The 25,749-nt window shown below is 32.1% G+C and overlaps 1 protein-coding gene across 2 annotated transcripts in view; it reads left to right on the forward strand.

Moving 5' to 3' along the window:
• Nucleotides 1–25,749, forward strand: part of LOC143244307 (serine dehydratase-like) — a 46,781-nt gene that overhangs the window by 9,855 nt on the left and 11,177 nt on the right. The window contains exons 2-3 of one of the 2 annotated variants that reach the window (XM_076488733.1): nucleotides 6,723–6,950; nucleotides 13,267–13,537. In XM_076488733.1, the coding sequence (XP_076344848.1) occupies nucleotides 6,789–6,950; nucleotides 13,267–13,537 (433 nt within the window). In that variant the 5' untranslated portion in view covers nucleotides 6,723–6,788. The remainder of the gene's footprint in view (nucleotides 1–6,722; nucleotides 6,951–13,266; nucleotides 13,538–25,749) is intronic. The other variant, XM_076488734.1, reaches the window with a different exon arrangement.

Raw genomic sequence — 25,749 nt, forward strand, 5'->3', positions numbered from 1 at the left:
GGCTAACAAGGAACGTGAATAAAGCGCCAAGGCTGTATCCCTACATGTTGCAGTGCTCTAAGTCAGACATCACCTGAGAATGCGAAGATAATACATCATCAGATGTTTGGTGAAGGATGAGGGCATGTCATGAACACCGACTACATCAGCCTGTACCATAAGTTATTTTGTAGTTATATAAAATAGGTGAATTTACTATTGGTTGTACCATGTGAAAAAGCCTATATTTTTGCACGTGAAATGTATTTCAGTTTTATTATAACTGGTGTAATGAATAGTAAATTTGCTAGATTAGTTCATGTGATTTATGTAGACGTTCTTTTATCTTATGAGATGACTTATTATCAGCTGTTTTAATGATTTTATTATTTTTAGCAGGTGTTCTTAGCAGTCTATGTAAAATATTAATGATTTATATTGATTTTAACAACTTATTTCAAAGTTTATTCTAAGCTTTGGTTTCATGAAACTGTTTACAAATTAGGCCTTCATGCAATCAGATGGTATAGAAATGGTTAAAGAGGGCTATATGTTTTTCATTTCTAGGAGACATTTGGACTTCAGGATTTTTATTTATCATCCACTGTAATGTTAATTTTAGAATACATATCTCCATGTACTTTAATGATGTTTTAATCTGTATTTGTTTTACATTGTTGTAAATCTAATAACAGTAACTTTAATTAACAAGATCAGCATCTGTTTTATGAATTACTAACAGCATTCCTAGGAAAATTATTGATAGTAGTAGTGTAATCATTTGTAACATCTTATATTATTTTTACATATGATAATTTTCCCAAATACTTGGTCACATTTCATCAAGCATATAATCATATTCTTCAATACATTTGCCATACGGTTTTTAATCCATGTTTTCAAATTGTTGTATTTTGTTCACTGGTTTCACTTTAATTTTAGAGAAAATGAAGAGTTTTAAAATGTAATTCATGGTCTTATTTACTGATTTTACCATCTTACTAAAATGGAGTTTTTTTGGAGGCAACATAAAACTTATCAGTAGTTCTCTAGCTCACCAGCTCAGTTTAATTGTTATTTGGTTTTTTAAAACCCTGGTCCCATCAAGGTTAAGCCAATATTCTGTGTTTATGACATGTCTCTTTTTGCATTCATCTAATAGAATGGTCACATATATACTATTTAGATGTTTTGGGAATTGAAACTGATGGCTTCATTATCTGAAAAGAGGATGTATTTGAACTGGTAAATAAAGAACTGGCAAGGTATTAACTACATGTGCAATTTGGGAAGACCCAGGGAAAGGCTGAGAAACTGCATTATTACTATATATTATGTGTATAGATTGGTCAATGTATGAAGATCTCATACAAACACACACACTTGTATAATTTTGCAAAACTGATAATGTGTTATTTTATATGATAATGTGTTCATATAATACTATCTTGATTAGTTAATCTATTGCTATAAGCAATTATCATGGCTGATCAATCAACTGAGGCAAGAAAATGGATTATGTTGGATATATATGAAAAAAACTTTTATGATCCATTGATGGCTGGTTGAGATCAGAAAAACATTGGACAGGCTTATAAGGTGTAGCAGACATTGTGTTATTTCAACATTATTAGTCAATGGAGATACAACAGAGTTTTCATGGTAAGGGCTTAGTTATTTAATTCTTTTACTTTCAAATCCAGTTCAAAATTTATTGTAGTAATCTTCTGAAAGAAATACCAATCTCCTGACACTTTTTAGCTATCTTCCTGATGCACAATAAACATCCACCAATAGGTGTGCAACACACCTCTATGCATACAGACTTTCCCTGTGCATTTGCATATATGAATAACCATTCTTCTTCTTGGTGCTGTATTAACCAGACATGTTTAAATTTCTTGTCTATGTTCATTTTAATGAGATTTAATTTGCAAGTGAAATTTCGATTCTAGTTTTCCTTATCTTTTGTTTTAAAAGCTTTTATGTTTTATCATTACTTCTCAAATGACAGTGTTTCATATTTAGTTCTACGTGTGAGATATTGTTCCTATTTAGACCTTATTACTGCTGGCTTTTGGAATCCTGTTAAATGCCAGGATCATCGTAGTAGCCAATGCTTCAATGTTTTGTGGGTTACCATGTGTTTCAGGTGTCTCCTAATCCCATTCTCTATTGAGAATGATCTATTAGGCTAAGTTCTTCATCTACTTTGCTTTGGCAGTGCTTTATCATTCATTAAATGATCATAAGGTTTTCACCTCTTATTGTATTTCATTCTGAAATATGTTTCTTTCCTTCTCTTTCTTGTTATGTTCCTTATTTGTTATTTATCATTTTATAACCCACAATGCTTGGGTTATTTTGTCTCTTTGCTTTTTATTAGGATCTATGCTATTTCCTTTTGCTAATAGCTGTCCTCTAATGGGACAGTGATAAGTATTCAGATTTACAATGCTAAATTGAAGGATTTGATCCCCCTTGGTGAACACAGCAGATAGCCTGATGTTGCTTTGTTATAAGGAAACACACACACTCTAATGGCTCACTTCTCACAGCAAACACCCCATATATTTTTGGCCATTTTTGTCAACATTTATCGAGATTTCTCCTTACATTTTACTGATTCCCTGTCATTAGTGTCTATCTGACCAGCTTTCATATGAGGATCCTTACCCTCTACCCTCTTCATATTCCTTCTTCTACCTCTGACTTTTATGTGTAATACTTCATCATGCTTCTGCTAACCTCTGCAAATATTTGATCTCTTTTCTGTTTGGCCTGTCCCATTTTTTCTGCTCTATTACTCCACACATTCTTCATCATTTGCCAGGATTTATTGGTTTAAATTACATTCCTCTATACAGTACCCCTTCTCTCTTACTGTGTACTCATTATTCATGTGGCTCACTTTATTTGCTCTCTGATATCTTCTTTGGTATTAATTTCCCCCTTTTGGTCTTGTGGTAATATCTGAAACCCATTCTCATTTTATTCCCAGATTTTCTCACTTTCCCAATGATGCCATTTACTCATATTACTTATCTAGATCAGCCTCCTTCAATCCCTCCTATTCTGAATTACTTTTCTTATTTTAGCTGTACTAGTATTATTGTTCATCTTTCATCTTGCCAGTGACTGTGACAAATTTATGGTTCTGCAGGTACCTTTCTATCCTCATACTATTGGTGATACTTGCTGTTGTAAGTCTTCTTTCATTTTCCCATCTTAGTCTCTTTTATCTCTACTCTTCTTTTTGTCTTTCTTCCCATTTCTCTTTCTCCTCCTTCCAAACCCACCTATTGTTTTTTTAAACAGTGTTTGTGGTTGATAATGGCCAATGTGTTTGACACTTTCTTACACATTTCTCAGCCTGTCCTCTCTTTGTTTTTTCTATAATATCCAACCTTTTTCACTTCTTCCCAATCTTTGTTTTTCCTTATTTCAAACTCATTATTATCATCTGAGTGTTTGCTTACCATATTTGCCACTTAAGGCTGGTGCTATTTTTGTTAACTATTTATATCTGTTATCACATTTCTGAGATATTCCTTCTTCTCCTACCTACCTCATTTTACAATAGCTGCTTGATTGGGGCGAGGGACATATCTTGGTTCTTTCTCACACTCACACACTCTCGAGTTCTTTTTAACATTTCATTCCTCTCTCATCTCAGCCTATGTTCTTCACCTGTGAACTATAGCTTATCTGGTCACTATATTTTACAATTTTGTTTTATCCCTGTGTTAAAGGCTCTTTCTCTAGAATCCATCCCTTAATTGGAGCATGCACTCATGTATCTCCTATAATGGACCCTGGGTTTTCTTTCTTGGGGTCCTTTGTCCTCCTCTGTAAACTTCTCTAGCAATTGTCAGGGTGACTGGACCATGCCTGTCCTACTTTTCGCATTTCCTTATAATCTCTTAGACCAGATTTAAAACTTGTTATGCCAATCTATTCCATACTTATATCTCACAAATTGCCCTGCTGCAGCCAATGTCTGTGCAATAGAAGTGGAGTTGTGGTGAATACATTATTACTGGTTCCTACTTCATCAAAGTACTCTTGCAACCCCTCTGCTCTCCTTGCATGATTGATACCTTTTTCAGGTTTTACTAAATTTCATTCATGCCCCATTTAAGCTGTTGCTTTCGTTCCTTTTTGCAATATTTCTTTTCTGATGTGTTTCCTCCTCCTTATTCTTTGTATTTACCATTGTTCTTATGATTGTCCTCTAGATGCTTCTCACACCCTTTTCCACTGCACTTCTCCTTTCCTGTTTTTGGACTGATCCTTTTTTCCTCATACTTCAACCTTTAAGAAGTAAACTGTAATTCTCTTCCACCACCTCTCCTCCCTTTATTCTGTACAATTGGGCTGTTAGAACTCAGCTCAGCTCCTGTGTTCTGTTGAACAGTGTTATATACCTTATCACAGACCTCTTACTTTGAGGGTTCTATTCTTTTCTTTTGTTCTTGTCCTGAGATCCTGTTTTTCATGAAATTTGTTCCTTATTACTTTGTAGGATACTCCCATTGATTCCACTGTTAAAAGTTTTGTCTTGGGATGTTGATACTCACAATCTATTCATCACTCTTTTCATTTGCTTATACCTTTTCTTTTCCAGTAATTGGATGAGCTTTACCAAGTAATGCATGCTAACTCTTCATCCATCCATCTTTACCTTTCTATAGGATGTTCTGAAAGTCACTGTGCACATATATATTTATTAACAGACATGTTTCAATATAGAATACAGGAGGTAAATATGAATGACAATTATAAACAATGTTGAAAGTTGGCATCAATACAGGCTTGTATCCTTCTTATTTTGTTTCTAAACACTGTTATCAGTTGCTAGCTTGAAGTAGACTGAATGAATGGTTTGATTGCTGCTTTAAAGTCATCCAGCATGCGAAGACAATCTCGATACACTGCAGATTTTGCTGCTCCCCATAGATAAAAGTCTGGTGGATTAAGATCTTGTGAACATGGGGGCCACACGTCTTTGGCAATAATGCAGTCTCCAAAACATTCCTTTAAGAACCGCATAGATCTGTGAGATGTGTCGGCAGTAGCACCATCCTGTTGAAACCTTGAGTAATTGATTTCATCACTTGTCATCTGACTGATGAAGGTGTGAAGAATCTCTGAACAATAGCACTCCCTGTTTATTGTGCTCATAAAGAAAATAGGGCCAACAATTCGACGTCTGGAAATCGCAACCCACACACCAACCTAGAAATCATGTAGGTGTGTTTCGTGCAAACTGTGAGGATTATCGAATGACCACAATCTTGAATTTTGTGAATTAATGTAACCCAAGAGATGGAACCATGCTTCGTCAGTGAAAAAGGTCACATTCAACACATTAGCTGTATTCTCTTTGATAAATTGGTTAAACCATCTGCAATAGTGTATTCGTTTTTCATTATCAGTTGCTTCCAGTTCTTGTATTGCCATTATTTTGTATGGGAAGAGCTTTAATTTCTTTTTAACAGCCTTATGAGCAGTTCCAAGACCAATATCATGCTGCTGAACTAACATTTGTAATGATTTTGATGGACTCTGCATCACATTGTTAGAAATATCTAACAGTTTCTCCTCTGATAGCTTTGCTCGCCTTCCACAGCATTTGGCATCATCCACTGATCTTGTTTCCTGAAAATTATCAACAAGGTTACGAACGTCATTACGATGTGGAACAGGTGTATCTGGGAATTTTTCAGCAAATCACTGTCGCACCAAATCTGTGTATCTACCACCTTCTCGGAATACATGTTTGATGAGCCATACACGTTCTTCAGTTGTTAAAACCATATTGAGATTAAAATCTGAAATATAATAAAATATGATTACAAAACTGCACAGTGACTTTCCAAACATCCTGTATATTCCAGTCTTCACTGGTCACCATTATGTAATCTTTTCACTGCCTATGAGTAGATTGTGCACCATTTCCTTTTTGACATTCTCCTTTTATTTAATAGGATCCCATTAGGTAGCTAATGATGCATCCCCTGAATATGCCTGCATACAATCTGCATCAGGCCAGGATAATGGAAAGTGTTCATACCATCTGCTATGGGTCTGAATGTACCCATGTGAGTTAGTATGTTCTGTAACAGTGCTTGAAATTTCCTGATGGAAGAATGAAGATTCATAAATGCAAATACATAGAGAGAGTTAATGTGCAAGAAGACCTGTCACCCTCCTGTTGGTAGAGGGTTTTTAGTGTATGTCAGGTGTTTAAAGGCCAGATCTTTACAGTAGGTGTCTGTGACTTGTTGGTGATAAATTTAAACTGTAAACAAACAGCAACACAGCCCACTTGTTTTAGAATACATTAAAACAAATCAAGTTTATACACAAATGTTTATTATGCTTTTTCTTACCACAGTTGTCTCCAGAGCTTTAAATAATTGTCTCTTATTTGTCAAAGTCCATACAATCTGGTTCAGTTACTTTAGAACACAATTGGCAAAATAAATTATTTTTCTCTACTCCGTTGTTATACTACAATATGTGGTAATTTCACTCTAGTAATCACCACTATGTGCTCTAAATCGAAGTTATTGTTTTGATGTAGTTATCAAACCTGATTTTAGAAGCTTTGATAAAGTTGCTAGTCTGTGTAGATTATGTACTTCTGTAGCATCATATATAGCAGTTTAATACCAGTAGATTATTCAGTTTCTTAAATATAAGACTGATGTTTAAACAAATTTTGTTCTTCTTTCCAGAGTTTGTCCTGAAGTTTCATTTTACACATCATAACAGAAGGCAGTTGTTGATTTCTGGTCTATAACATGGAAGATTATCAAATTTCTAAAAATATTTTTATTCAGACACCTCTAATAGAAAGTAAACCTTTAAGCAAGCTTGTGAAACGTTCGGTTTTTCTTAAACTTGAAAACTTGCAACCCAGTGGATCTTTCAAACTCAGAGGTTTGAGTCGTCTTTGTCAAATGGTATGTATAAAATTCTTTATTATCTACAGTTTAAAAAATAACTACATAGAGATATCCATATCATACTGCTAAAAATATCAAACTAACTTAAGAGATAAAGAAAACCAATAAAACACAGAGTATGCCTTAATTTCTTCAATATAAATATCTTTAGGAGTGAAGGACATAATTAGGAGCTTTTCTCACAGTATTATTTGAAATTAACATTAATGCAATGCTGCTACAATATCCCTATATGGGAATGGAGTTTTAAAGTTCAAAAATAAATCTTGTTTTTTCATTTTGAAATAGTATATATTTTTTATCTAAACATTTAATAAAAGATCTACTATGTAATTACCTAGTGAGGTTAATTACGATACATATGCTAGTAACGTTAAATCCAAATCCGTGTGGTTAAGAAAAATTTTATTTTGCTGTTGAATGGTTCATGAGCCTTAATTATTCTTCAGACAAAACTCTAAGCCTTTGTTCCAAAAGTAGCATAATTAATTTCATATTTAAGACTGATTGTCTTTAAATTTTACTTAAAAATTAAATAAATTTAAATCTAGATTTAATTAAATGTTAGTAATTAGTCTACCAAGATATTTGTTATTTTATCATAATTTTAAACATCACATAGTTCTCATATCAATTACCTGTAATATTGTCTGTTAAAATAATTGACATTAACATTCTTTATAGCACATGATGTTTACAGTAACAACATTGCATGTCTAATTATGAGATGTTATATATTATCAACTGCAATTCAGAGTTTATGCTAAAAACGTATACTATCTTACATATCAATAAAACAATACTTCCTAACAATGTTTCTCTCAAAATGAAGAATAATATATCCTTAGCTGGCAAGGATGGTAAGTATACAGTTACCTTAGTTACAATCCAATTGTGGAATGACAAAATGAACTCTTTAAAAAAAAAAAAAGGCTGATTAGACAGTAAGAACTGCAGCATTATCAGCATATAATAGATATATCAATAGATTCAAAGGATATGAAATAAAACAAACTAAAAACTGTTGTAAACCTATCTCCCCAGAAAAAAAAAGTTATGTTCCCTTCACTTTCACATTGTTAGGTTTTTTATTCATCTTCATTTTGGTTTTAAGCTAATTTCAGGCAGTAACCAAATGGAAGAGAAACATACATATGAGGAACTCAATCATTACCCAGCAAAAGATACTTAGGAATAATCAAAACAATTAATATATCTTGCCATTCTCAATGTCCACAGTAATATACCTTTGATAAAAAAATGAACTATTTAAAAAAAAACTGTTCTTTCAGCAAACAATAATCTGTACATATGAATGTCACAACTTCAGGAAAAATGTTATCCAGTTGCTTCAATTTGTTTCAAATTACATATAGTTTGCAAGATAATACTTTACTTGTTATTTTACATGTTAAGGGCTTGTACAGTGATACCCTGCTAAGAAGGAGTTGAAGCTGCCTAACTGAGAAAGAACAAGAAAATGCATAATTGGTCTTAGTTTGCAAAAGTTTCCTTTATAGTTTATTATTAATACCAGACACTTTTGGTTTGTGAACAATTTGTTTAGAAAGACGTATATATATATATAATAAATTGATTTGCACCACAATTCAAATTATATATATGAATTAGCTTGTGTTTCAAAAGCACACATAAAAACCAGACTTTTATGTACAATTTATAGTTGGTGATTTCATTGCATGAAATATTTACTGGAATAATTGATTTGCTTTCTATTATCACACTTTAAATGAATGACAAGAATTGTGCAATCTAATTTTTCACCTGGAACTTCATACAACATAAATCATCATAGCTTCTTACAAACATTTTAATTCCTGTACAAGGAAGTGGAAGTTTCTTTTATGAGCTTTAACTTAGACAAACACACAGTGATTAATTTTTCAATTACAATTCTACCCATTCTATATATTTAGAAAAAATTGTTGCTGGTTTCCCATTTGTATGTGTTAAACATCTTTCTAAAAATCAATCAAACCTTTACAAAGTACTGATAAAATCCAACCTTATCTGGGTATCAACTATTACATACAAAAGTATTTTTAAAAAAGAAAACAGAAAGCCAATGTATTTTTAAAATGTCACACCTGATTTTGTAGTTCCTTTTATGCCTGATGCAATTATCCAGGAAGATCATAAAACAGTCAGTCCAAATAACATATTTTTTGAATAATAGTATGTTTTGTTTGTTTTAGCCTGTTTATGGAAAGCTTCACCTATTAAAACTAACATTTTCTAATTTTGAACTGGGAGACTAGAGGGAAGATGGCATGCTAACAGCATCCACCACCAACTCTTGTTACTCTGTATGAATTGTGGATTTGACTGTCCCTGTTATAATGTACCAAAATACACAAAGTGTAGAATGCATTGGGGGGGGATATTTATATGTATACAAATAGCAGATTAAGAAAGAGGTTATTGGGGTTGAAGTGTTAATCCAAGCTCAAAAAATGTCCATCATAAAACATAAGACCCATCGTAATGTTTTTTTTTGAGAAAATGATTAATAACAGCCATTTATTTGATACTACTTATATCTGTAGAGAGAGAAAGATTATTTGTGTGTAATGTGGTTTGCCTATCATGTGGTGTTAATGTTGAAATTTGATTATCTTTCCAACAAATAGGGTGACTAGCTGTAATGTTGCATAATTGTATACAATTTGAGAGTCTAGACCTACAGTTATGAAGTTAACCAATCAAAATATTTTCACTACATAATTTCATTACACTGTCAGTCAGACTCATCCTTTGTAGCAAGCTTGTGCCATTTTTACCCTATGATCAAGCAGTAGAGCTTAAGTTGCTGGGCTTAAGTGAAGATATTTATGTCTTTTAGTTTTCAATTCTCAAAGGCTTTAGATTTTGTTACAAAAAAAAGTTACTAACAACATTAGTAACAGTATTTAAGCTTTTGGATATTGTATCAATTGTTTGTGTTTTTTGAACAGATTCTGTAAATTAATATCCCATAAGAAATCCATAATTACTTAACATTTGTAAATAATTTACTGACAATACAAAAAGAATAATTAATTAGATGTTATAGAATACAAGTCATCCAAGGAAAAAATGTGAAATTTTATGTGAAATATAGAAAATTGTATGCAGCCATTTACAAAACTATTTGGTAGCTTGTTGTGATATATCTTTCTCATTCTCTTCTCCAACACATACACAAGTACTTAAACACATACAAACAAGTGCACTTATACATGCACACATAATTATACATTAAGTGTTCACCTTATCTATTATACAGATGTATAAACATAGGCTAAGGTTAAAGAAAGAGGAAGAAAAAATTAAAGAAAGTAGTGGCTAAAATTTAAGAAGCTAATAGATTTAAGGTTTTTATTCTTTAGGTTAAAATTCTTAATTTCTAAATGCTGATTGCCTTCAAATATCATCATATCAAATCAAATTCTTGCCCTTAATCAGAAATCCCCAGAAACAACTGCTGACCAAGAGTGTGAAAACAATCATATAGAGACTATAACTTTCAATGTTGATGACTGTCAACCTCATAAAATTGAGTGGAGTTTCTACCAATAGGAAGAAATTAATTATTGAACACTTGGACATAAACACAAGTTCATGATGAAATTAAAGATTTTTTTTTTCTGTTTAAGAGATCAGTTTTTGCCAGTACAAGGAAGAAGGTTTAAGTGCATGTACAAAAGCGATTCTGGATGACATGCCCAAACAACAATGCTCAAAAATGTATTTTTATCATGACCATTTGAAAGAAGAAAAGGATAAAAACACCTGCTGTTTTATATACAAGTTGATTTCAACAGTAATGGAAACTTATTTGCAGGAATAAGTGATTACTATGAATGAAAATACATATTTTCACAGACTTTAGTCACCATAAAACAAGCTCACTACATTAAAGTCGTGTTACCGAACTTGTTATTTGTAAAACTAAAAGCTAACATATTTACAAGACTAACAGAGCAGATGGAGTCAGAAAAACAAACTCATTCATAATGTTTTTATCATTTAGAGGGTTAATATTCAGAGAAAGTAATGAAATACTTGGCTCAGTGCAAAATAATAATTACTTGGGAATATTGGGGCTCATGGATAAGTATGATACATTTCATGCTGAACATATTCAGAAACATGAGATAAGGAAAAAAGATCACAATGTTTCATATTCATCTTCAACTGTTTGTGATAAATTAATAGATATCCTACACAAAGAAGTTCTCACTACCATTATCCAGGTGATCAAAACATCCAAGTATTATTCAAAGTATGTTGATTGTACTACATATATATCCCATATGGATCAGTTAACAATAATCTTTAAATATGTTCTTGATGATGTTCCTGTAGAGAGATTTGCTACATGTTTACTGATAAACAATAACATAGAAGCAGAACTTGCAAGAGTTCTCATTAACTTCCTATAAAGAATGATATAAGAATTAAAGATTGTTATTGACAGTCTTATGGTAATGCATCTAATATAAGTAGCAAATATATTGGCATGCAATCCTTTAACAGAAAGAAGAACCCCCTAGCAGACTTTTCCCTATTGTGCTCTTTCACTGAACTTGGTTGAACAATGTGCTGTGGACTATTGTAATGAAGCTTCTTTATTTGTTGTCTTTCTTCATAAAATTTATGTGTTATTCTCAGCTTCAGCCTGCACATGGAAGCACCTACACAATGTGCTTGAAAAAACTTGGGCTTTCAATATAAAGTGGTTATCACACACAAATAGAGTTACAATTAAGATGTAATGCAAACCTTAAGAATGAAGTATAAAACCATAATGCAAGTCATTGTTTCCAATACAGATAATGACACTGAAAAGCTTCAAATGTGTTTATAATTAAGAAGCCTTGGAACAACTATAAAAAGATATAATAATGAAATTTTGAAGTATTATCCTGGAGAGGTTTCATAAGACAAACTGATCATTAAAAAATTCCCAAATGTATGTCAGTATATCTCCTCACCTGTGCAGGAATTACAAGATTAATTTCCTGAATATAAGGAAAAGGGACTAATAACGTCCAAATAAGAAAGAGATATAGCAGTGAGATGAAAGGAATGCTAAGATAATGACTTTTTTTACCTTCTGCTTGGTATAAAGTACAGACTTTCTTAACAGTAATAGAAAAACTCTCAGATACACTAGAAAACAAAATAATGGCATATCAAAATGTCAGTTGTGAATTTGGATTTTTATTGAACTTAGTTCATGTCTACAGAAACTTCCAAATGTTGCCAAAAAGCTGATTAATACACACCCAAACAAATTATAAATGCCTTTACTACAAAAAGAGTCAGAAATACAGTAGTTTAACCAAGTGCAGCTGATATAATCTGATACTACTGCTAGGCATACTGTGAGCACCAGTGTGATCTAAGTACTTGTGTGTGTTGTGCATTTGTTTGTTTGTATATGTATATGCATGAATAAATACAAAAGTTATTGAGTTCTGGTGTCTGTGGTTTATTTTTGTCTAAATGCAAATGATGTCTATGTAAGAGCATCACTTTTTCTATTCAAGAAACATCTAATACTGTTCATTAATTTGTGGGCAATTCTTGCACATCTGTGGGTATTATTTACCCATTATTTCCAAGAGTAAAACATATCTTGAAGTGTAATTTTGTGTTACTTTAGTCTTTAGTTATGATCATAATAGGGTCTGGTTGAAAATTTTAGTTCCAGGTTTGTCTTAACCTTAATCTGCCCTTGCATGTATAAAGTTATTAGTTTAGTTTATTAATATGAATAGCAATCTTGAAAGAGATTTTTCTTTATTAATGACTAAAATAATCTTTATATATATATAAAGAGTATACTTTATCTATAACCAAGTATTTGATTTCACAAAGTATGAACTAAATGGATTAGTGGTTTTTATAACTAGTAAGAAAACAAAAATGGAGCAACTAATATGCCCTCTAGTATTGATATTGAATGGAATGTGTTATATTTATGTGTAAACATTTAAAACAGATTTCTCATTTTTTGTGCTTAATAACTGTTTTGAAAGAAATTATATAAAACTATCATGTAACTTAAAATCGTGTATTTTAGGTGCTTTACGTGTGTGTCTAACATTTACATAAACATTAATGAAATATAAGTAATTTCTGTATTACCACAAAACTCAGAGTATTAATGTACAATAGTATTTGTGCACATGAGACAGAAGGCTGTTTGTCAGTTTTTGGGGTGTATTACCTAATACAATCACAAATGTCTAACCATGCTACATTTGATTAGATTTGAAAATATTACACCGAATTTGTGTATTAGATACAGCTGCAAGCAAACTACTCTAATTTTACCCACTCTCAGGCTGTTGAAGAGGGCTACAAAAAAATAATCAGCTCATCGGGTGGAAATTCAGGGTTGGCAGTGAAGTACATTGCAAACAAACTAAACCTTTCAGCAACTATCATAGTACCTGAAGTTACATCACAGAATATTGTGGATGCTTTAGCTGAAGATGGTACAGAAGTGATTAAGTATGGAAGTGTGTGGAATATTGCAGATGAAAAAGCACAAGAACTGGCAAAGACTTTAGGTACTGTATCAAAATAGTGTTAATGTTTGATGATAATCTTAGTGTCATATATTTTCAATTTCAGATTCTAAGTAACTAGCTCACAACTTAATACTTTATTTATTACAAACAAATGTTTTAGATGCTGAAATCCAACTGCTGGAACTTTTTAATTACAAATTATGTAGTGAAACAGTTCATTAAATGCCACATTTGTTTGGTATTGGTTTTGCATATTAAATTTTAAATTGGGAAACTTAATTCTTTTTGCAGCAGTAGATAAGTCACAGTGAGCAGGTCACAACCTTTAGAGAATTATATTCAAACCTAATTAAACTAATTGTTATTTACATATATGAATAAACTTGGTATAAAACATATGACTAATAAATCAAATTTTAATATTATAAAAGTTTTAAGTACTTAATCTTATGAAAAAATATTTAAACACATCCTCAATCTCCCCTGTTATGAGAATTGTGACATTTGCTCTGTAGGAAAGTTTAAAGAATGATTAAAGGTCCTGGGCAAGATAATATTTATCTAAATATTTTAAATAAGGTAACTTACAAAAAAAGCAAGGAAATACATATGAGATACCACATAGTATATGTGAGCCAGATGATATTATTTGTTGTAAGTTTTAGAATAAGGAGCAGGTGCCAGGAGATTAAAGGTCAGCCAACATTACTCCTCTTTTCAAGGAAGGTGATAAAACTGTCCCAGTAATTATTGGCCTGTTAGTCCTACATCAGTACTGGGAAAAGTTTATGAAAGTCTGATAACAGATGCTTTGCAAATTCGTTTAATAACTTCAAATGTTGTTAGATAATCAGCATTGTTTCACAATGTGAAAATTTTGCCCTACTAACTTTTTAAAGTTTATTTGAAGAGGTTATATATATATATATATTTGTTATGTTAACGAGGGTATCAGTGTGAATGTGTATCTGCATTTTCAGAAAGCATTTGAAAAGGTGCCACATAAAAGGCTTATTAAAAAAGTTTTTTCTGTATGTGTGGTGGTAGGTTTGTTCATAGGATAAAAATCTAACTTGATGAAAGAAAGCAGAGGATTTTTTGTAAATGGAGTTCTGTTATTCTAGATTCATGATACCTAAGACTCAGTTTTAAAGTCTTGTTGTTGTTTTTTAATTAACATCAATAATGCAGGTTGAGGAATGTTCAATACATTATTTACGTTTGCTGTTGATATTTAAGTTTAGAGTGTTACTGGTTGTAAAAAGAATGTTGCTACTTTACAAATGGATTTGCATTATTTTCATGAAATATTGTGTACTTAAAGATTAAGTTCCAATACCTTGAATTTCATCTATAATTAAAAGTGTTCTTATGTTTCATTTTAAAATAAAGTCAATGGTTCTTAAGCAATTCAACTCAATGCTAAATAGTTTTTAAATTGTAGCTAATACAATTGCCAGGTAGTCAATCTGGCAACCCCTGAAGTGTCAGTTGCTTTGGGTGGATGAGCACACAAGGGAATAGTAAGACTTTTTACTATTAATGGAGGATATGCTTCCTAGAGGCATGCACTAATGTACTGTGGCAGGATATGACAGAATGAGCCCTCTATCCATGGAAAGTAATTGGTCTAAGAGTGGAGTCCTGATAGGAGGATAAGTGTATGCTATCTAGTTGCTCTGGCAGCTCCTGTAGCATGCCTTGTTCCAAATGTTCCAAGGACTTTTCCTTTCTTGTGGAGTTGATAGGGGAGGATCTTGATGCATGTGCAACCCAAGATCACCCCAACAAATTCCCAGACCTTCTGGACTGTGAAGAGAACACTTTAGCTTTGTTGCTTATGTAGAAACACCACAGAAGACAGCAGTTATGAGTTATAAGTTCATCATTTTTAGTACATAGAAGGGCACCACAGGTTGTCTCCAATGAGAGAGCTCATTGTGTCTCTTGACCTGCTACTATTCACCTCAAGCTGGTCAAATCCTAGCTAGTAAAGTGTTAATCTGATGTGGTCTGTCTGCTTCAGTAGATGCTTGTAGCTTAAGGCAAAACCTAAAAAGTAGACCATATCTATTGTATCACACAAAAATATAATTGAAAATAGCAACATGGAATATTAGGACCATGTGTCCTGGTTTGACAAATAATATTGATAAGATCTCAGATGCCAGGAAAACTGCTGTAATAAAGATGGAGCTAGACAGGTTTAGCATTGACATTGCAACCTTGTCATAAATTTAACTTGTAGCAGATGGCTTCTTATAAGAACAAAACTACACCTTCTTCTTCCAAGAAAAAGTAGAAGCATGATGTGGGCTATGCATTAAATATTGTGGTATATTAAGCTTGTGTGGTCAGCAACCTACTGCATGGAAATGGAACAAGGAAAATATACTCCTCTCAAGAAATATGCCTCCATCATATCTTGAACCTCATGTGGCAGAACAGAGTGAGAAACACAGAGGTACTTCATCTTACAAATATCCCCAGGATTTGATAAGGTGCCTCACAAAACATGTTATAAAAATCAAATCTGTGGATGTGGAAGAAATGTTATTAAATTGGATAGAAAATTGGCTGGAGAGTAGAAAGCAGAAAGTAGTAATAAATGGAATTAGTTCTGACTGGACCACAGTTACAAGCAATATGCTTCAGGGCTCTGTTGGGTTCTCTTCTGTTTATGATTTATATTAATGATATTGACTCTTGACTTACTAACAAAACATTAAAGCTTGCAAATTACATTAAGATTTTTGAGTGGCTAACTGTATCAAAGATGCTGCAGAATTACAAGGAGGTCTATATTATTTGATACCTTGGGTCAGTATGTGGCAGATGATGTTTAATTATCCAGAATGTAAGGTAATGAATATAGATTTTCATGATTCAAATTATTGTTACAGTTTAAATGGGAATAAATTAAATACTTGGTTGAATAAAAAGATTTTGGTAATGTGATTGAAAAATCACTCTTGAGTCATCTAAACAAGTGTTATGTTGCTGGCAGTAAGGCTAGTAGAATTTGAAGCAGCATTTAGAGAAATATTGAATAGAAGAAAAAAGATATTACTATTTAACTTTGTGGATCACTTGTAAGACCTTATTTAAAGTACTGTGTACAGGTTTGTGCTTCTTTTCTGAAGAAGGACATTCAGTTGTTGGAGAAGGTCCATAGAAGAGACACTAGGGTAATATGTGGGATGGTGGGATTGTCATGTGAGGAGAGACTAAAATCATCCAACATTTGTCTTCTCCAGAGAAGAAGGGTCAGAGGAGAATTGATTGAAGTTTGTAGCAATGAGAACAATAGGACAAGGAGGAATAAATTCAAATTTTGGCAGCATAAGAGTTGTCTGCAGTTTATACAACATTACTTTTGAAACAGGGTGGTTGGCTTTTGGAATGATCTGCTTTCAAGGGTGGTGGAGGCATAAAATGTAACTGAGTTCAAGGCAAGATTGGATGAATGTATAAGTAGTAAGGGATGGTTATAATTGGAAGCTGGAAGGGATATCCTTGATGTGCTAATAAGCTATTTTATGTCCCTTTACAATTTATGAAATGTGAAATTTATATAGTAAGCTGGCTACAGACAAAAAACAAAAGACTGTCCCAATTTTCATTTAAAAAATGCCTGCAAGATAGAGATATGAAATCTATAGACATTGATCCTGACACATGGGAAAAAACTGCTGAGAATAGGAATGACTGGAAGAAAGCAATTAAACTAGGCCTCAGAAAAAAAAAATCAGGAAAGAAGAGGATGCATTGGAAAAATTTAAAAGCTGCCTGATCATCTTCAAATCACACAAATTATACATGTGACAGATATCAGAGAACATGCTCTTCTGGAATTGGATTATTTAGTTGTACCATGAAGTGTTAACATAAGCGAAACTCATTTACAGATATAAATATCTGTTGTCTTATAAGACAGAAAAATACCTATTAACTGGTATAATTATCTATTCAATTGTTTGTGGTGTCTTTGTGACGTGTATGTGTTTTTATGAATGAAGTAAAATTAATTTGCTACTTAAACATGTTGCAAGTTACAAGGCTCTTGGTTTTGGTGTTAAATTGAATTGTATGTCTGAGGACTGGTCTTGAACAGGAAAGAGAGGAAAATTTCAATATGCAGAAATATGTGGTTTATACTACTTTTAATTAAAAAGGCATTAAAAAACTTTTGTCTGTGTAGTCTGTATGTAGTTTAAGCATGAATCTGCAGTTTAGAAAATCACTGAGATTATCTTGTTCTAGTTGCTTACTTTCTTTGTTCTGTAAAATAGGTATTGTCTGTTGTTCTCAAGACATGTTTCAATAACATATAGCATCTGTGCCATAAGGATTAGTACTTCAACACCCTTTACTGGCCAAGATGACATTTTCTAAATGAAACAGCCAACCAATGCTGTGAAAAACAAAAGATATGCTTTAGTGCTTCAGTTTTACTAGGAGAGCATGGAGAGATTATAATTGAGATTATTATTTTAGGTTCAATGTAGAACTAAACACATTATAATAGGATCTACAGTAATTCTTTCTGCAAGAGCATGTATATTTTCTGTTTTTTTTTTTTTTTTTTGCTAGTTATAGTAAGGAATTTATTCCTTTACTTACATTTATCCAGTCCCTGTATGAAACTCAGTCAAGATATTGTATATCTAATACTGCCCTGATTTGTTGTTTGAATCTGTTGTCATTTGTAGATATATTTAACTAATACTTGTTAGAAAATTTGTTTCACTTGAAAATACTACATAAATTCACCCACTCATAGCAACAAGAAAATTTGATTTAAAACCAAAAACCATGTGACAGGTAAATAATACAAGTAAATCTGAACTGAGATAATTAATTCAGCAAAATGTGAATAACTACACACATCAGGTTGTGTGTATATTCAAAACTCAAATGTGTTTAGTGAAACTTGAATGTAAATGCCACATTGATACAACATAAGATGTTCAAATGTTCCCCATGAAAGTTGATTATACAGAAAAAATAAAATGAAGCTTTTTTCAGTTTAACAAAGTCTCAGGTCATCAGTCATCAGTATTAAACATATCATTCACTGAGAAAAGGCAAATTTCAATCTTGACACTAACATTTACTTGTTTCACATCTTTTGTTAAAGCTGTGTCATTTCTTATCCTTCTTTACCATTTTAACTTGCAAATTATTTCACCTTTCAAACTCTAAATCAGTGGTTTTTAACCTTTTAGAATCCATGAAACTTTCTGGCATCAAATTTGTGTCAAGCAAAGTCCTACACAATATTTATTACAAAACCAGTACTGATACAATAAAATATTTCCAAACAGAGTAGATATATTTAATGCAGCTATTTGCTCACACACATACACACAAAACATGAACAATTTCTCAAGCCAATTACTCAGGCACACATACAATCATAATGAGAAGCATGCTTTTTTAAATACTTAAAATTTACATGACTGAAGCACCTGTTTGTTTGTACTTAATCTCAGTCACTAATTTAAAATAATGCAGTGAGTTGTTATGTTGTATGATTACAAAACTCACTACACTGATAAATATATATGATGTAGTTGGATTGAAATTATATTACTAATATGTATTTACATATTAGAATATCTGGAACTCTGCAGAGCTACAATATCTCAGAACCCCTGGATGTCTGTTAAGGAACCCTGGTTGAAATACAATGCTCTAAATTATGAAATGAGCTAACATAATCATATTTTATTCATACAATGTAAAGTATTGATGGAGTTTTAAGTTTACCATTTAACAGACAGAGAGAAAAAGGAATTATTATATATGCAAGAAATGAAGATGAGTAAGATCTTCACACTGATCTGTTAGACCAAATCAAGGTTCAGTATTCAACTTAAAACTCATAACATTTTACAGCATTTATCATGATAAGCACTGTGAATTTATAGGTTTAGTATTCACCAAACACATATTTGCTAGTAAATCGTAGAGTTATTTAATTTTCACCAGTATATATATATTTACAGTCTTTTCAACTTATGATATATAACACAAGTTTTATTGTCTTCAAAGAGAAACTTACTGTTTTTATTATTTCTTCGTTCTTTCAAACACTTTTAAATCAACTCTCTTTCCTTCCTTTTTCAGCAGATTGATTTGAAACTTGGTAAGGTTATACCCTGGTCCAATATGTTTTGACACATTTTCCTTTTTTTTCATTTGGTTCTTTTTAAGGATTTTGTGGTGTCAAAGGTCAAATATTCCCAAAGTGTATATTTTGAGCTCCCAAGTGGTCATATTTACAGCAATGAAGTTGAAACTTTACACAAATATAAATGTTTATGTCACCAATACATTGACTTTCAGAACAATTGGATATTTCAATTTTGAGTTTTTTTTTTTGGGGGGGGGGAAAGGTCAGAGCTTACAAAAAAAGTGTAATTTAGGGAGTTTGGGTCCCTTAATTAGTCATATTTTGACCACTTTATGTGGAATTTGGTACAAATATAATTGCTTACAAGTTCCCACACATTGGAAAACAAAAATGGTGGACTTGCTAATTTTTAGTAATTTTAGGAATGTCAAGATGCCACATAAAACATGATTACAGGGTTTTTGTGACAACCACTATGATGTATTTTGGCCAATTTACATAAGATTTGGTAGAAATACACTTTTTTTTTCATATACATACAAAAATGTGGGATATGCCTATTTTTGGTAATTTTAGGGGGTGACAAGGTTAGATAAACCCTTAATTTTAAGGGTTTTGGTCAATTAATTAGCCTTGTTTTGACAACCTCACATGAAATTTAATACAAGGATACTCTTTGCAGATCCCAAATGGAAATAAAGCCAATTTTGGAATTTTTTATTTTGTTCAAATGTGTGCCGATCAACTGCGTGGGGTTTGGTATAAATATCCTTCATGTAGGTTCCAAGCAGTTGTATAGACAGTTTTTTTATTTTTTTATGCTTTTCATGATTTTTTTATTTTAAAATTTACCAAGTTGGGATTAAGTGGTGAAGATGTTATTTTTGCCTACAAATGTTGACCTTTTTAATTTGTATTTATTTTGATAAGTTATTATTAATTACAGCATGATGACTCATCTCTGTGCACAGACTAGCTGTTTTTCATGCTGTTATACCTTATATATAAAGACTTGCATGCCACCTGCATGATTATACTGAAACTTGTTAAAGTAAATTCTTCAACAATTTTATATCTTCAGTCTCAGTATGAATTACCAAATTAATATGAATTTATTTTTGGCTGATATAAGTACAACTATCACTCATAGTTCTTTCCCTGCTGAGATCATTTCCTTTCTTTTCACCATAGTTCTACACCCAGCATTTACTTTGAGTTTCAACTCATTCCATCTGTTTTATGCCTCATTTTCCTCAGTGAGTGAGTTCCTGCATAGAAGTTATTGTCTAGATATTGTTTATTCTTCATCAATACTTAACTCATAGGACTTGACATCATTTATTTATGCATAACATATGAACATACATTCAATATATCATTTAGAGCTACAATTCAACTAGTTCATTACTTCTTAACTTGTATTATTTAGACCAGAATGTTTAATCACAGTTACTTATTCCACAACCTATACCATAGGCATTACTGTTTAGTTATGGTTAATTTCTCTCTCGCATGTTGCACATTGTCTTTGATATTTCACCCTGGCTTTTTCATTTCTTAATATGCCAAAATATAAGGTTATGTTTACATCTAATTCATTACATCTTCACATGTACTTTTGATAGATCATGCTTAGTCTTAATTGATTACACGTTGCCATGTATATGTAACTATTAATTTTCAATTCTAGTTCTCCATTCTTTAACTAACGTGTGTACCTAGAAGATAATGTTTAATTTTTGTTCATTACACTGTGATGAACATATGAAAGATGATGCATAGTCTTGGTTAATTATTCCTTAATATGAACACATCTGTGTTAATCTTTAGTTCTAGTCCTTACTCCTTAACATGCTTACTCAAAATATCATAGAATACAATGTTTTGAAATAGTTCATTACTCCTCACCATGAGCACATGGAAGATATTGTTTATTATAATTAAATAATATCCTGAATTGTACACATTACTGCTGATGTTTGATTCTGATTCCTTATTCTTTAATGTTACACCTGGCAGTTAATGTTTAGTTCTTGTTGTTCATGCCTTCTTATTTATCTATGGAAGATAATGTATAGTCTTGGTTTATTATTTCTTGTCATGTATATCCATGTTGAAGTTTGGTTCTGTTCTTGATTCTTAATAGGTCCACATAGAAGGTATTGTTTTGAAACTGTTTATTACTCCTTTGCATGTACACATAAGAGATACTGTTTAGACGTAGTTAATTCCTCCTTACTATGTCACACTTATAATATTATGTTTGGTCATCATTCATTGATCCTTTCCATATACACAAGAGTTGATGTGTAGAAGTAGTTACTTATTCTTAACATGTATACGTAGATATTAATGTTTATTCTAGTTCATTACTTTTCTCACATAACATATAAAGTACAGTAAAACCTATCTGAGCTGGAAACTGCGTAGGGCAGAAACCTGTACAAGTTGAAAATATAAACATTTTGCAGCATTATCTTAAGATTTCTCTTATAAAAGGCCCTCTATATCTGGGAGCCTGTGTAACGTGGATGAAAAACTATCTTTCACTTACCTCGTCTATCAACAAGTAGGATTAGAACCTGAGTAAGACAGAAAAAAGGTTTTTGGTTAAATATTAATTTCTTATTTAATTAATAATTTCTTGATATATTAATAAATTCTTGTTTAATTAATAATTTGTTTAAATATTAATAAAGTTTCAGACATTTTGTTACAGTAAATATTGGTTAAATATATTTTGTTCTTTTTTTTGCCACCATTATTCCGGAGGTCGCTAATTAAAAGAATGATTGACTGTGCATTGGTCGCATTTCCTGATGGAAAATAGAGAAACCATTGATAGTAGGTAAAAGTGAAAATATGTGCTGTTTCAAAAATTTAAGGAAGAATCAACTTTCTGTGGAATGGAAGTGAATAATAAAGTGTGGGTGACAAGTGCTGTATTCGAGGAAATTTTGAACAAATTAAACAAAAGAACAAGAAAATAGGGATATTCTACTTTTCCTAGATAATGCAACTTGCCACCCAAATGATCAACTTTCAAATGTTCATTTAGTCTTTCTACCTCCATGTACAACATCAGTTTTACAGCCACTAGATAATGGATCTATACAGTGTATAAAATTGAAATACAGAAAATTGATGCTTCGACATATTATTGCAAACTTAGACGACTGTAAGAGAGCATCTGAAATGACCATGAAAATTGACACGTTAGATGCAATTGCATTTTTAAGTCATTCAATCAAATGCGTATCAAAACTGTGGATGTATTCTTGATAATGGCAGATATTGTGGAAAAGTTGTTTGTTATGATGATTTTAGTGAAATTCAAACTCTTATTGAGAAGATTGATGCAGATGATTCTGTGAATGCAGAATGTTTTGTGAAATTTGCAAGAATATTTTAACAGAAACTGATGAAACTGATTTAAAATCTATAATAGAATTGCAAGATGGTAACAGTGTGAGAGATTCAGAAGATGAACAAAATGGAAAAGATAGTGGAGAAATAGAAATTCCTACATCATTGCAAGTGTTAAGTTGCATTAATGCTATCAAATGTTATGCAAAAATGAAGTGGGAAATGAACTTCGTGAAAAGACTGCAGAATTTATGTTCTCTTTTAACCACATGACAAAGCCCATTAAAAAAAGAAACACTTGAAATTGGACACTTTCTTCAAATAAATTTGATTAAAATTTTGTGTACTTGTGTATGTTTTGAATGTCTATTTTTGTTCTTATTCTAATAAATATAGCATAAACAGTATAATAACTTCATTCACAAATGTCTTACTTCCCTTGAGTCAAGCAAATATAACATTCTGCTCAAAAATGATACATAATTAAGGAAATGAATGTTCACTGTCTGAGCCAGAAATTTTACTCGGTCCCAAACGATTCTGCCTTAGACAGGTTTTACTGTATGTTGTTTAGTCATAATTACTCCTCAGTATGTACACACAGTAGATGATGCTTTGATCTAGTTCCTCTTTAACATGTATATTTAGAAATTTCATGTTTATTTTTTCGTTATGTACACATAGGTAATAATATTTTAATATCATTTATTCTTCCTTAACTTGCAAAATCTTGATGATGATGTATAGACTTCATCATTAGTCACTGACATGATCATTTGACAATTATTGTTTTATCATAGTTTTTATTACATAATATGTATCTACAGATGGTAATGTTTAGCTCTCATTTACTACTCCTTGACAAGTTGCACACAGACAATACTATTTTATTATAATTTATTACATCTTAGCATTTACACATAGTGGATAATGTTTCATCCTCAATAATTGCTCTTTAACATGTCCATAAAGTCTGTAATGATCAGATAGTTATTTATTTCATTGTGTATTATTTAAAGTAAAATTTAGACATAATAATTTATCCATCAGGTGTTACACATTGATGATAACATTTTGTTATAGTCTATTACTTCATCACTTGTACACATGGTAGGTAATGTTTTGTCTTAGATCTTTACTACTTCACATGTCCAAAAGGCTATAACAGTTAAATCTCATTAATTATTGCTTTACATAAAATTAGAAAATGAAGCGTAGATATAATTGTTTGTTCCATATAGTGTTACCCATAATAAATGTTTAGAAGTGACTACTTGAGTGCATAACATGACCTTCTGGGAGATATTGTTTAATTTTCTTTCTTTACTCCTTCACATACATATGGAAGATAGTGTGCAGACTTAGTCCTGTATCTATGCATATGAATGTGTTCATCACCTGTCATGTTCTTGGGACATTGCACATCTTTGCAAACTGTTTTCTCAACTTGGCCAAGTCCTACCCACAGATTGGTTCCTTACCCACTAATGTTTCATTGTTCAGCTTTTTCATTATTCCTCCTCCTTTTGTTACTTTGCCACAACCCTCACTGATAAACTTCCTCTCTTCTGGTATTTTGTGCTTCGTTATTTAGTCCTTCACCAGGTTTGTTTCCAGTTTTTTTCATTATGCATACTATCCTCTTCCCCTCCTCTCTCAGTTTCTTTCTCTGTTTTAAGATGCTCTATACAGGGCCCTTTTGATAGCCCCTCAAAGGTGTTCCCAACTGTTATTACTATTTCTCCATCTCCTCACATATCTCAGCCCTGGCTTGACCTTCCCAACATTCTATCCTTTCTGATCCACCCTCAGACATTGCTCTTTCCTTTGAGTATGACATCTTTTTGTCTTTGGATGTGGGATTTGTCTGATCCACCTCCCTGATTGTGTAGCTGTTCCTTTGCTCCACTACTGTCACCTTTCTACCAGAGGTGTAGGCAGGTTTACCACTTGGTTGTAGCAGAGACAGAAACGTTTAAGGGAGTTACTAAATTAAAAAGCTGAAATTGATACAGATTTTTAATAAAATGGTCATTAAAACAAATCAAATTTAAAATGTAGCAGTGTTTATAGAAATTGTACCTTTTTATTAGAGCATACAGAATGAGTTTATTATACATGAAAGCTGAAAAATGATATTGATCAATATGCCTAAATTTGTTCAGGGGAGGAGTTGACTCACTGGACACCCCTGCCCATGTCTTTGCTTTATACTCCTTCTGGTTGCCAAAATATGAGATGTGCTTGTTACTCTGGTCTCATTTACCTGTGACTCCTTTACACTGCAATATATTTGTCCTGTTTCACAGATTCTTCTATGATCAATAAGTTTCTTGTATTTCTGATTTTAAAGTGGCATTTCCTTTACCTCAAATCTTTCTTTATGTTACAGTTTCTTTTTCTCTTCCTTTTTCTGCCTTCTTTCATTCCTTTCTTATCCAATACCTCTTCTTACTTTTTATCTGATTGAATTATCATTTTGTTTATTCATGCTTTTACCTAGGTTCCTATTAAACCTCTAGCAGATGTTTCTTTTCTCCCTAAACATATGGGTCCAATTCTTTCTTACCACTGATAGCTGTTGTACTCCACCCTTATTTCTTCCCATTATCTCATTACTGCTCTTCCCTTCTTTTTTGTCCTATCCAGGCCATTCAGTGTTTTTTCACATTCTTCCTCTTTGTGGTTCATCTTACTGTCCTTTCATGAGTGGGGCACCTTCTCTAGCTGGTGTCTCTCTCCATAT

Source organism: Tachypleus tridentatus, chromosome 2, assembly GCF_004210375.1.
Source record: "Tachypleus tridentatus isolate NWPU-2018 chromosome 2, ASM421037v1, whole genome shotgun sequence".
Taxonomy (NCBI): Eukaryota; Metazoa; Arthropoda; class Merostomata; order Xiphosura; family Limulidae; genus Tachypleus; species Tachypleus tridentatus.